The sequence below is a fragment of the Atractosteus spatula genome, chromosome 4 (assembly GCF_055471065.1).
Source record: "Atractosteus spatula isolate fAtrSpa1 chromosome 4, fAtrSpa1.hap1, whole genome shotgun sequence".
In the NCBI taxonomy this organism is placed as follows: Eukaryota; Metazoa; Chordata; class Actinopteri; order Semionotiformes; family Lepisosteidae; genus Atractosteus; species Atractosteus spatula.
The window spans coordinates 51935986-51950336 of NC_142709.1; the positions used below are offsets into that span (position 1 = coordinate 51935986).

The window sequence follows — 14351 nt, forward strand, 5'->3', positions numbered from 1 at the left end:
ATTCAATGTTTGCAATAAATCACGCTGAATGCACCTATGGCTTATGTATTACTTGTCGTTTGTAGCCCTTAGTATTTTTATCTTTGTGTTATATTTTTTGGGTGCTGTAATTCCTGTTTCAGATTCACTTCCTAGTGTGCTGTGTGCCATTAATTCTATATATAGTCTTGATTTCAGTTTGCAGAAAACACAAAGTGTGATGGTATCTAAATTAGTTAATTACAAGGGATCTCAGGGCCTCACAGCCAAAATACAGAATAAGCTTATGCTTTGATAAAAAATTTTTATTTTTGAGAATTTTTTATTACTGCATCAAGTACCAACTAAAATGACCCACAAAAGGTATAGTTTTTTACTTATTTTTTGTATCTCCTTTTAATATCTTTGTTAATACTATAAACAGATCTTCAAGGTGGGCAGGAAAGCTGGAAGAGGTGTGTCAGAGGTCTCACTCTGACTCAAAGGCTCTGTTTTTCGCCTTTCTTTCTTGAAGCCACATTTGAAGTCGATTACATTGAGCCTCCAAGGACCAGCTTTGAGACATTTACACATGCGCAAGTTGAACAAATATAAAACTGACGACTGCCTCATTTGAACTGAATTCTCAGATACATCTGAGAAATTGTTTTCACTTTTATATCAGCTGATCTTTCTTTATAAAGGATAGTAAAGAAATCTGTGCCCACCATTGTGCCTAGCTGAATGTAAAGAGGTATACTGGATTTCTTACTCAACCTTTATATTTATAAATGTCCGTTGTGGAATGAGGTGGTATTTAACAACTATGAGAGAGTTTTTTTCCTCTTTGTATCCATTAAAAGTCAAAAGTTAGGAGATTCCATTTACGAGAGCAACAGCTGCTTGGAGAGACTATATGTGACAAACACCTTAACATATTTTTGCTCAGAAGCAATTTCAAAATGGACTCTTACTTTTTTATTTCTCTATACATTGATTAAAATGTATACAACACAGAGCATGCATGTTTCATATGATTTATGAAGCTGAACATTAATTTTTTTGACATATTAATTTAAGAAAAATAATCTAGCATATACAATACTGATACATTGAATCCTGCTGTACATTGAAATTAGCTGCATAGCTATTGCTGAAGCATGTTCTTGATTCTTTTTCCCTAGAAAATTAAATCTGTTTTCTCTGAAGCAGTGATACCTACTGAGAAACAGCTTGGCTGGAAGAGAAGTTGTCCAGCCATCTCCCTGAAATGATACTGGCTTTGGAAAGAAAGACATTGTAGGAAACAAAAATTAGGAGTAGTCAAAGAAAGAATAAATAGGATTTGACTTGTACTTGTCACTAAACATCTTACTACTACTATCAAGGTTTAACATTTGGCTTTCAATATATTGGTAATTAGATATAAAAACTAGTTTGAGGTTCCATTTTCCACTGTACTGCTGAATTATTATTTAAAATTCTATACTTCTATAGAGACGTTATTAACAGTGTTTTCATTTGTTTATGAAATAACGTGAATAAAGTTTGTTATAAACAGCCTGGTGTTCCACTCTTATGATATTTCTCAGACAATGCCAGAACCATTTTTCCGCATGAGGATTTTTGGGCCACTCAAGGATGGTCTTCCTGCACAACCTTTTCCTTAAGCGGAAAAACTGAGAATGCAGCAGCACAGGCTCTAACAGAACCAGCACGATAACGTCCGTGTTGTCATCCAGCAGCCGCTGGTGTGCAAGGTAAAAGGCTATTTTAAAGGTCCCACTCTTCACATACCCTTCAGTCAGCACGAACACTGTCTTTCGACTCTGCTTGATGCTCTGAGACAGGTTGTCTATGACAGGTGCGCCGGGGTGCCAGTCTCGTTCCTCCAGACAAATTGGGAATAGTTTTTCTCCGTTTTCCTCCAGCTGGACTCGGAGATGATTCAGAACCCAGTCTGAAACAACTGGGTCTTTAGTATCATAAGTGATGAAAGCATCATAGATGCTCTCTGTGGATTTCAGGTAATGGTAACCCTTCATTTTTGCCTTAAGATAGTGAAAAATATACCAAACATCCCAATAAAACAAATGCGTAGTAAGAGCAACTGCCACAGTAATCACAATGATAGAGGAAGAAGCCAAAAACAATATTGCAGATGTGCCATCAATGATGCATTGCTGACGATCAAAGCCAATGACAGCATTTCTCTTCAATCTTTCAGGTGTTGCACAGGTGACATCAGTAGCCAAACGTGGTATCACAATGTCAGTTCCTTCCACCCACAATAAAAAGTCAAAAATCTCACAGGTACATTGAAAGGGGTTTCCTTTTAAAGACAGAGTTTTCAGGTAGTTCTCTGGCCCGGAGAGGAAAGTTGATGTATTTATTAGACTCAGATTATTGTAATCCAAGGAAAGCCTACTAAGGCTTCTTGCACCCTGGAGAAAACCATCAGAGAGCCGAGCAATCTTATTATGACCCAGATACAGTTTTCTAAGTATTTTTGTATAATGAGCAATATGTTCAGCGACATTTTCTATTTTATTATTGCTTAAATCTAAGACCTCCAAGCACTCAAAATATATGAGTTTCTCCCATTTAAATGAATTAAGTTTATTATTATTTAAGAAGAGGTGGGTTAAGGTCTTTGGAAAACTCTCATAAGCAGCTGATGGTATGTTCTGAAGTTTATTGTGAGACAGATCCAGGTGTGTTAAATTCAAAAGATTAGTGAAAAGTCTTATGTACCTTTCATCATTTTTCCATAATATGTCCAGCCGATTGCCTTGAAATTGCAGCTCTTTCAGTGAGCTGCTGCTCATCTCTTTCTCAGTTAAAGTAAATATTTCATTCTGGCTTAGGTTGAGCACTTTCAAAACCTGGAGATGTTTAACAAAATTTAAATTATGTGTCACACCTGCCACAACAAAGTAATGTGGGTTATTACTCAAATCCAACACTTCTAGGTGTGTTAACTCAGAAAAAGCATAGTCGTAAGCCAGGTCAATCCTGTTGTAGGACAGATCCAAGTACTTTAGTTTTGGCAGATGAATGAATTCAGTACCATTGAAAGAATCTGCAATAGAATTTTTGGAAAGGTTAAGGCATGTCGTATTTTCAAGACCTTTGAAGAGCTCAGGGGAGATATAAAAGATATTGTTTTTACTAAGGTCAAGCACTGGTCCATAGCGAAGACACTGCTGCTTAACAAGTGGGTGAGACAAGCGGTAGTCCTTATCTTTGTGCACAATATAAGTGCCCTTTTCCTCATGATTACCATGGTATTTAATCAGTGGTTTGTTTAAAACACAGTCTGCTTCATTTCCACTTGCATAAATGCTGTCATTTCTTTGCGACAGAGATGCCAGTCTGTTTTCCGACAAATATATCAATGAAAGATTAAAGAAGTTTTGAAACAGTGTGAGGTGTATGTACTGGAGGAAGTTTGTACCCACATTTAGCAAAGACAGATTTTTTAGACTAAAAAGTGGGTTTAAATCATTCCCATCCAGAATTCTAAACACATAGCCCTCAATATGCAAGGCTCTTAGTGCTTCTAATTTGGAAAAATTTGATGAAAGTCTCATTCTCCTGGGATAGGATTTAGGAGCATAGTTGAAAGATAAATCAATAACTTCCACATGTGGTAAAACATTCAGAAATTCTCCAGTGGCAATTTCACTTATTAAAAAGTTGAAGGAAAGAAAAAGGTATTTTAATTTAGTACAATTCTGGAACCAGGAGGCATGTACTTTAAGAAGAGAGTTTCCAGAGAGGTGTAGCTCTTCCAGGTTTACAAGACTCTGAAATGCTTGAGGATCCACTTCAATTGAGCCTGTAGGTGTCTTGCAGGTCTCACAAGGGAAAGGGGCATTTCGACACCTAGGGCAGTTTCCAGAAAGATCTAGAGTCCTCAGTTCAGTTAGGTTTTCCAAGTCAAATTGATTGACACGTTCAATTTTGTTTAAGGTGAGAGAAAGGGACTTTAAGTATTTTGGCAGATTTTGGGGGACTCTTGTAAGCCTGTTAAGATTGAGTGAGAGTTCTTCTAATTCAAAGAGGTTGGAAAAGGTGCCATTGTGTATAATTAAGGAGTTGTTGCAACCATTGCCATGATAGCAGTTCTTATTTAGTCTGATCTCTTTGATGTTTGGGATACCTTTGAAGTTTTCTGATCCAATTGAGGCAATATTGTTTGAACTTAGACTTAAAATATTCAGCTCATGCGGGAGGTCTTCAGGTATTGTAGACAGCAAATTACCATCTAATAGCAAAATCTTTAATTTTTTCAAAGCAGTGAAAGAGCCCTTTGCTATTTTAAGGCCCTCCGTGTCCCTATTCCACTTGAGGTTGAGAATAGTGAGGTTCTCCAAGTTCCAGAAAGATTCATTTGAAATGTGTTGTATTTGGTTCTGCGAAAGTCTGAGACTTGTAACATTGCAGTTGATGTCTGTTGGCACAACAGTCAGTCGCCTGGCACTGCAGTCAAAAAGGATTGAGGTGTCATTCCTAATTATCACATCACATGGGAGATGCTTTGAAACCCAGCAGTGTGTGAGGATGCTGGGTACAAATGTAGTGATAACAAACAAACACAGCATCCGGTTCTGAAGGGGACTCGTGGTTAGCTATAAGTGGGGAAAAAAACACGATTAAAAAAAAAATGAAACTCAATATACAGTACAAGTTTATCTTCATTAACAATAAAATCAAAATTTCTTTTCAAAGTGTATTTGAACAATCTCAGACTTATCCATAGCCCCATTATCTGCAAAGTGCAGTGACAGTTGACAGCAAGTCTAGCCCAGGTCCAGGTTTGTAAGGCCTATGAGTCAGTCTCTCTTTCTCTCTCTGTTATTATTTACTTCTGACCTACCTCAGTGCCAATTCACTACAAAATGCATGAACTGAAGAGCAATGATATTAGTCAGAAAGCACGAGCTCTGGTGGGCGTAAGGTATTTGATGTATTCTCAGTATAAACCAGGAGTCAAGCAGAGCCTGGGAATAACACACCTGCACCATGTGCTTTCACATCATTTCATTTATAAAGGGGCACAGTGCTTATATTTTGAGAGTATCCTTTGTAGTTTGTGCTTCTAGACATTAAGACAAGTGACCAAGTAAAATATGAACCATTTTTAAACCCTTTCTAAAATGTTGCTATTGCTTGCTATTGCTCAATAATAATGAAGTATTATTATTATTTTTTTTCAGTAGTAGTAGCAGCAGTACTAGTAGTTGTACAAAGTGTTTCATCTTTCACAGTAGACTATCCACAACACTCAAAAAGTTCAAACAGATTAGTCATTTGTCCCACTTCTTTCATTATAGCAACATAAAGGGAACACACATAATTTAAAATTTGTAAAATACTGGCATTAATATACTGTAGTAGTCATGTGTATAAGGAAAGCCCAAAAGTCACCATCAAACCAAAGAGCAATGTGAGCAGTTGCTAGTTTTATATTTATAGTTGTTTTTTAGTTCATCTGAATGTCATAGCAACTTTAACACATTCTTTGGAAATTCACTAGGTTTCAGTACATTCAGTAATAATTCATTACTATGCAGAAATTACATTCAGAGACAATTATCCCAGAATGAAGTGCTTGAAGAAAACCTATGTATTATTAAGTCCACTGCACAAAACCCGGCACTGGCACTAAGACTTTGTAATATTATTTTGATATTTAAAATATATATTTCAGAAATGCATACTGTATTCAAAGGCTGCAAAAGATCCTGATCAAAACAGCTACAGTAACCTTTAGAAGCATAATTGTAAGAGTGGTTTACAAAACAAACATTGCAAATATTATGCAAACCAAGCATTGCATAGAACCAATGTGTTAAACTAATTATTAGGTTAGATAATCATTAATCATATATATATATATGCTTACCATTTTTCCAGCATGAAATATTAAAATACAAAAAAATATTTTTTGTTTAAATAATAATTATTAATGTTCCTTATGTGCAACTGTTAAAATAAATGTAAGCATAAACAAATATAAACACCTTTTAGTTACCATTAAATCCTGCAATGTGCAACACGAACCAAAGGTTCCCTGTCTTGTGTTCCTGTTCTAATTTAAATCTTCATATGTCTTCTCCTTATCGTGATCTCAGCAGCTACAAATACAGGAACTGAAAAAATTCAGAACTAGTGTACATACTGTACATCCCCAATGTAGTGGATTGAATTGAGTATGATTTATTTCAACAAAGTTCTTGAAATGTTATTCCAGTAAGTAACAATGAGACATCCAAAGAAGAGGAACTGAGAAATTACATTATATAAATTGTTAAAGTTTGAAATCATTATTAGTGAAAAAGCTAAAAATTATCAAAAGAGAAATAAGTTTTGATAATGTTTCTCATTAAAAAACATTTCTCAAATTACAGGCAGTATAATAAAGCATTTGGCAAACTTGTGAATGGGTGAATGTTCAGACTGAGGTGATGCAATTAGTGGAGAACAATAGGAATCTGTACTAGGATCTCTGTCTTTCCTAATTTATATAAATGTAGATTCTGGTATACAGTAGTTATTACGCTAGTTAAATGTGCAGATGATACCAAGTTAAGTAGATTGGAACACACTATAGAAGTAGCAATATAGTATATAAAAAATATAGTTAATTACTTAGATAACAATGAAAGCCTTGTAAATGGTGTGTCTGATATAGACAAGTGCAGATTTTTACATGCTAAAGAAAAATAAACAATAATACAAAATGGGAAAACATTGACTCATAAGCTGTACTGAGCTACTTACTGTAGGTGTCTTAGACATTGATGTTGAAACATCATTTACATCTTCTAGACAATTTGGAAAAACCATTAAAAAGTCACACAGAATGAAAAATACAGAACCTTTTTAGTCTTGGACACAGAAGATTGTGAAACTGACACTGACAACGTCAACCTAGATTGCTTCAGAATGAACAGTGGAAAATGAACCAGTGACACAAGTGAAACTACCTGGAACGGTGTTTAAACGTGAAAACAGGAAGCACTTTTTTACCTAAAGGATTGTGGGAGTATGGAACAAGCTACCCAGCAATGCCTTTGAATCCTATATCTTGGTAACTTTAAGGAAACATGGAAGAGATCAATTAACTTCTAACTACACAAGTTAGATGAAAGGTCTCCTCTCATTTGCAATTGTTCTAATGTTCTTAAACTATAACTATGAAGTGATTAAGGAATAAAAAAACCTCAGTTTAATTCTTTAGGGTATTTAGATTTGCTTTTGGAATTTAAAATGGAAGAAATAAATAAGCAAAATCAAATACTCCTAGATTGTAAAGTACCTAGTTTTTTTCTTTTCCTTCCTCTTTTCAAATTGTTGTCAACTGCCAAAAATTATTTTATACCTCACCCCATCTGGAACCATTAACTCAACCTCACCAGTCTTTAAACTTCATTTTTGTGTATTTTTCATGTATTCACACCCGCGCAATTGGGTGCCTGATTTCTATTGCCTTAGTAATGCTGGCGCACCAACAGTGTGGGGAGTATGAGAAGAGGCTGATAACATGCTTCTCTGACCTCCAGCTCGTTGCTAGCTCCTTGGTGTGCCACAGGAGTAGTTCTTTTCTTCCCAGGCTTGCGGGTGTCCAGGGATCCAGAGGAGCTGCTGTTTCCCTGCAGGCTGAAAGGACTTGGCCAATAGATCCCAGCCCATCCCCTGGCAGTGACTACTGCAGGATCAGCAGTACCTAGTGGAGCAGCCTGGCTCTCTCTCACAGTACTCAAACACACAGATACACTGACCACTTTACCCAGCCCTAATGGCACATATAGATGGAGAATCCAGATGCAGCTGGCTATGTGCAAAGCCAAGACAGGAACCAAGAAATGGCACCCAGCCTGTGTTTAGAATCAGTATCTTTTATTTATTGACTCACTCAACTGCCCCACGTCCCATGTCCTAGAATCTTCACAAAAATGTAATTTACAGTTGTATAAATATAACAATTTGAAAAACTGAACTGTAAAAAGGCTACACAATGTAATCCCTGAAATATTATTTTAACATTATTGGCAATGTTACACTCTTTTAAAACCACATTCTTTAATTTCTACAGTGTCTCCTCAAAGGGATTGTTATACTGTGTGTGGCCATCTGTAGCCATTGTATTCCTCAGACACAGCCAAAAATAATGCTGGGCTTGGGGGTTTGATGGCCACTCAAGTACAGAGCTTCTGCACAGTCTTTTCCGCAGTCTTAAGTATTTGGAATACTGCAGGCACTTTTCAAGGAAAATCAAAATGATAACATCAGCTTTCTCATCCATGAGCCGTTGATGAGCGATGTAAAATGCTGTTTTGAAATTTCCACTCAATATGTACCTGTTGGTGAGCACAAACACTGTCTTTTTGCTTTGCTGTATACTCTGAGACAGATTGTCAATGAGGGGGTAGCCAGGTATCCAGTCTCTTTCTTCCAAGCACAGTTGGAATCGCGTATCTCCTCGGTCTTCTAAATTAGCTCGTAGTTCATGGAAAACCCACTCAGAAACTGCCTGATCCTTCCTGTCATAAACAATAAACGCATCATAGCATGAACTTTGTGATGACAGAGAACGGTAACCCTTCATCTTCGCTGCACAGAAGTGATAAAAGTACCATACATCCCAGAAAAATAGGTGACTGGAGATAGATAGTGTGAGAAGGCTGAGAATGGCAGAGGTTAACAAGATGTATAATATAATTGATAGGGAATTGTGCTCGCAGGTTTGCAAATCAAGAAAGATGACACTGCGGTCTTTTTGAGTCCTGGGAGTGGCACAGGTCACGTCTGTAGCCAGACGGGGGATTTTCACTGTTGTTTGGTTGATCCATAAGACAAACCAAACAGCATCACACGTGCACATGAATTTATTTCCGTTCAGCAATAGGATTTCTAAGTGATTCCGAATATTTTCTGGGAAGCTGGATTGTTCAATGTACTGGATTTGATTGAAACTGAGGTCCAAGTATTTCAGGCTAAAAGCATCCCTGAGAAAATATGTGGTAAGTTTTGAAATTTGGTTGTTGCTCAAGAGCAGTTTTTGAAGAGACTTGGTACAATTAGAGAGTTCATGAGGAACGGTGGTTAATTGATTGTTGCTGAGGTCTAAAATCTGTAGTTGATTGAGCTGGTCAAGCTTTTCCCAGCTGAACGTTTTCAGGTTGTTGTTATTTATGTAGAGCTCAGAGATTTTGTCTGGTAACCCTGTGAAAACTTGCTTAGGGATAAAATTGAGATTGTTGTGGGAGATATCGAGAAGCTTCAGGTTGAATAATTTTTTAAAATAATTGCTGTATCTTGTATCCCCATCTCTCCATAAAAAATCCAGACGGTTTCCTTTAAACTCCAGTATTTCAAGAGAAAGGCTTTCCATCTCTGTGTTTGTTGAAGTGGAAATTCCATTAAAGTTCATCATTAATTTTTGAAGTTTTGGCAAATTTTTTGTAAAGTTTAACATGTGTGTTAGACCCTCAGATAAAAAATAATGATTGTTGTAACTGAGATCTAAAACTGTTAAGTTTTGCAGTTCCTGAAATGCTGTAGAATATAATAAATCAAGGCGGTTGAATGAGAAATCTAAGTATTGCAAACTGGTGAGGTGAATAAACTCTGAGCCATTCAATGACTGACTCATAGCATTTCCTGACAGGTTAAGACATCTGAGATCACCAAAGCCTAAAAATTCTTTTGCATCAATATAAAATATGTTATTTCTACTAATATCCAGAGTTTTTCCAAACTGACTGCATTTTTTATTCAGAGAGGTACTTAAGGCACCAACCTCTTTGTTCTTGTCCTTGCAGCTACGTGCATATTCATCATATCTAAAATAATGTATGTCTTTCTCTTCCTCGTTATAATACTGGGCACTGCTTCCCACTGGAGAATGTGAAGAATCTCTTGACAAAAACCCATTCATTTGCTCTTCCTCAGAAGAAGAGGATAGTTTGTTGTCTGAAAGATTTATTATCTGGAAACTTTTAAGGTCCTGTAGAAAATTGAGGTTTGTCATTTTTATGAAGTTGGTGCCAAGATCAACTATTGCAAGTTTGCTAAGTTTAGTTAATGGCGTAATATCTGTTCTTCTCAATTCTTTGAAAACATACCCCCTTATTCTCAACACCTTGAGTGAGGTTAACAAAGAAAATGACTCATTAAGACAAAGTGATGCAGGATACCTTTGTTGCTCATAATTGAATGAGAGGTCTAACTCTTCAAGCCTGGGTAAATATTTTGGAAAAGCAGCAACTGTTATCTCTGTAGCCAAAAAATTGGCTGAAAGATCTAAAACTTTAAGAGAATCTGTGTGTTTAAACCATTCTGGAGGGACTTTCCTCAGAGAATTACTGTGAAGGCGTAATATCTTCAGTTTCTTTAATGCCTGAAAGGCATGTAAATCTATCTGTATCGGGGAATCATTGGGGCAAGGTACACAAGGGAATGGTGCATTATAACATCGTGGGCAGTTCCCACTTAAATCCAGTATTTCTAGATTAGTCATATTTTGAAAGTCTTCCTTAGATATCCTTTGAATGTTATTATTATAAAGGTAGAGCTCTTTTAAGCTTGTAGGAAGGTTGTGAGGAACATAGGACATGTTATTTGATTTCAGAGATAACAAAGTAAGCATTTCCAGGTGACAGAATGCACCATCCTCAACTTGAAATGAAGTGTTGCAGGGATTGCGATAGTAGCAGTTCTGCCCAAAATAAAGATATTTCACATTTGTTAGTTCTGACAGATTTGTCTTCAGAATGGAGGAAAACCTGTTTACTTCAAGGCTGAGCACAATCAGGTTGGGTGGAAGACCCCGAGGTATGCTTGAGAGCTGGTTGCCATCCAGGTACAGTATTCTTAAATTTGTCAGTGTTGAAAAACTCCCGTCTTCAACACTCAGACTCTTTGTGCAGATGTGGTCTTTTGGCCCTATTTTTATAGGAACACAGTTGCAGCGGAAGTCAATTTCAGTGAGGTTCTCCAGTCCTTTGAAGGAGGTCTTGTCAATGAAGGATATGTGGTTTATGGTCAGAGTCAAATTTGTGACGTTCGATGGAACTTCTTTTGGTACCTCTGTAAGTCTTCTTTCATTGCAGTTAACAAGGACAGTGTTTCCATTTTCTGGAGTAGTCACATCACATGGCAAACTTTTGGGGTACCACCTTGCAGCCTGAGTTGTAGAAATAAGTACCCATAAGATGATGGTTGTTACTCTGCTGGAAGGGCCACTACACACTGTCTGTAAAGAAATGAAGATGCAAATTTGAAATAGGAACTAATCATACACAAACCAAAAAACTAAATTGACCTTTGTTCGATAAAAAAACACGACATCAACAGAACCTAAGCAAGACAGGGAAGCTTAACGACAGAAGGGGAGACCTTAAAGGAAAACCATGTTATGATGGACCAGTAGCTGACAAATGTCCCTGAAGAACAGAACTTCCTTATCAGTGCACCAGAATGATGACAGGGTACACTGTATTGCAGAAAGTGTCATCTTTTGGATGAGATGTTAAATTGATGTCCTGGTGACTTGAGTGCTAAAGAATCCATGGCACTTTTAGCAACATCAAAGATGTTCCCTTTTATTTACATCCACATATTAAAGCCAGATATATTATTTACAGCCAGGTGAAGGCAGCATGACCTGAATTATATTATTTCTGTGGCAGAGGTATGCTTAGCAGTAACTGTAGTTATAATGTTGTTGCTACGAGGGCATACAGTACACATGTTCCCAACTCAAAACAGCCACAGAAATCTCTGTCTACACACTGCCTTGCACAAGTTTTATAATTGTGATTCTTTCATGACACAGAAACACAGTTCTATGGTGCCCTTCTACTGAAGCTATAGCTGATATTTTGTAAAATGTTTTAGCTTTATGGATGAATGGAGAAATCATGTCATGTTAATGACACCTGAACACTAATTTTCATGTGTTTCAGGAACACCTGAAAATTAGTCAAGTAGTTTTGATGGATAAAAAACATTAATAAATGGCAAGCTTGGTTCCTTCGGCTTCAAACTGATCTGTATTAAATCTTTAACAAGGTGTTATGTACAGTATAACAAAAACATATAAGACAACAAAACATAAGACTGTTGCAGAGCAGAGTATGTCCTCAAGAGCTCTGAAATTTAAGTTACTGTATTTGTATTTTATTTCCACTTGTAGGAGCAATTTAACAGATACTGTGCTGTAAGTAACTAATTTGTTTCACTTACATATCCAAGGTATTCCTTTGGGGAAAGTGTAAATTTATTATTGCCATTTTTTACTCTGTATTAAAAGTTATTTGTGCTAGAACATTATCAGGTTACAAAGCAAATTAAATAATCAAAGCTTACAAAGGCATACAAGACATACTGTATCTGTTTTTAAAATTTTAATCAGGTTAAAGAAAAACTTGTAAAATCAGTATCATCCAACAGAAATATCAAGAGAAAACAACACCGAAATTTTAAATATTCAACAGAGAAATGTTCTATATTTTAAAAAAAGAGCATGCTGTAGTGTCATAATATTGAGGTATTGCAACACAATACCAGTGAACCATTTTTAAATAAGTATTGCACATTCTCTAAATAAATCCCCTCTGTGAATATATTTTTGAAAAGAGAAGCTTTTAAACAAGTAAATGTGGAAGTGATACTCACCATAGTTGCTTGTTATAAAACAAGTGAAAATGTTTGAAAAGATCTGTATTTATTTTACAAATGTTTCCTTTTGCAAAATAAATTGTTTTGAAGTGACAGTTATCCACCATGGAATCATGTAATGCCTTCCAACAATTCAATTCCTTTGACAGATCATTATAAGGAGCAGCAGAAATGAAGCCCGTTTCATACTGGTCACACCAGAATGCCTGTGTTGAAGTCAGAAAAGCCCCTGAAAGACAATGAAAGTATATATAGTCTTACTTCCTTATTTGCTTCAAACCCTTGAAACCTAACGAAGTACAATATACTTAATTTTATAAAGACATAAGACTTTTTATTGAACAGAAATTATGTAACATGCTTTTCATTGTTATATGCAGCCTTTATACTTTTTTTTCTCCAAGTGAGGAGAACCAATTAGATTATGACTGATTGAAAAATAACACATATTGTTGACTTTGCAACTGCTGTGGTTGATGCACACATTTGCATCCCTTTTAAAAAAATACTTGCACTTTGCCTATTAAATGGAATGGATATATAATCAGAAGAATTGAAAAAACAACAACAAATGAAGTACGTCAATAGAGCTGTTTCTGTAGTTGGTGATTATGCCTTAAGTAATGTAAAGTAATATAATTTAACAATATTCCTAGCAGCACAGGCCGCTTGTCTTTCATTTCTGTCTTTAAATCTTCCTGGGCAATATTCTATTGATGTATTTTAAATTTAAAAAAAAACTAGCTTTCATAAATGGCTGTTTACCTGTTTGGTAAACATTCATATATTATGTAATTTGATATTTTATTCTGCCATTCTGCTCTCCCTTGAGATTGTAATGCTACCTCTTAAGTAACCAGCTTAAAATATAAATGTCTATAAAAATATGAAATATAATAATACAAATTATAAGTGAAAATGATCATACATCATGTGACCAATCATTTTTGCTATGTTTTGCTAATTGCAGTCAATAAAAGGTCTTTCAGCATCTGTGCTACATACAGTAACTGAACATTAAATTGCATTACTGTAGAACATGTAAACAAATATCAATAATATTTTACATTTCTTATACCTTAAATAAACAAGTTGCAATAACTTCAGTTTTTATTAAAAACATTTTCAAAAATAAAGAATAAAAACTATGCCTTGACAAAAGGACTTACCTTTCTCATTCGTACTGAGAATTTACAAAATCAGAAGTTGACAAATAGATTAAAATGTGTTTTAGGTCTACTTATTTTTGGAGCACCTTTAAGTTACAGTTTCTCAGTAAAACGAAACTGAAACTCTGAAAGCATGAATTGTTTTAGTAGTTTCCCATCAAGGTCATGCAATGCCTTGTGATGCATATAGTAGTTATAACTTGTGAACATCTTAACACTTATACAGTAAGTCTGTATTGTAACTTAACTACTATTAACATGTAACATCAATGTGAATGAATCTTTCTATGGGTCTGGTTTACAGTTATTTAATCACTCAGACCTATTTTAAATTGATTTTCCTGTCTTTGGCAGAAACTAAAAACACTACAGCTAGTTTCGAACATTTTCAGCTCGAGGGATTTTTGTGCAACTGCCTCTGTAATGCAGTTGAAATACAGAGTGTTGTGCAGAATGAATTAATAATAAAATTTTACAATGAGAGAATCAAATACCTTGAAAGTAATGTTTGGAGTGAAGATAAGTTTCTTG

At 35.7% G+C, this 14351-nt stretch overlaps 2 protein-coding genes across 2 annotated transcripts; both read right to left on the reverse strand.

Moving 5' to 3' along the window:
- Window positions 1-1376: 1376 nt before the first annotated feature.
- Window positions 1377-6025, reverse strand: LOC148836518 (toll-like receptor 8). Its single transcript, XM_088912920.1, has 2 exons — window positions 5999-6025; window positions 1377-4592 (listed from the first exon to the last, which is right to left on the reverse strand). Exons 1-2 carry the CDS (start codon window positions 5999-6001, stop codon window positions 1476-1478), a joined length of 3120 nt encoding a protein of 1039 aa, XP_088769046.1. The 5' UTR covers window positions 6002-6025; the 3' UTR covers window positions 1377-1475.
- Window positions 6026-10162: 4137 nt separating this feature from the next.
- Window positions 10163-12785, reverse strand: LOC148836519 (toll-like receptor 7). The gene is given in 3 exon segments (XM_088912925.1): window positions 10163-10253; window positions 10256-11224; window positions 12649-12785. Coding segments are annotated over 3 exon segments (1023 nt in total). The 5' UTR covers window positions 12652-12785; the 3' UTR covers window positions 10163-10202.
- Between the last annotated feature and the right edge of the window lie 1566 nt (window positions 12786-14351).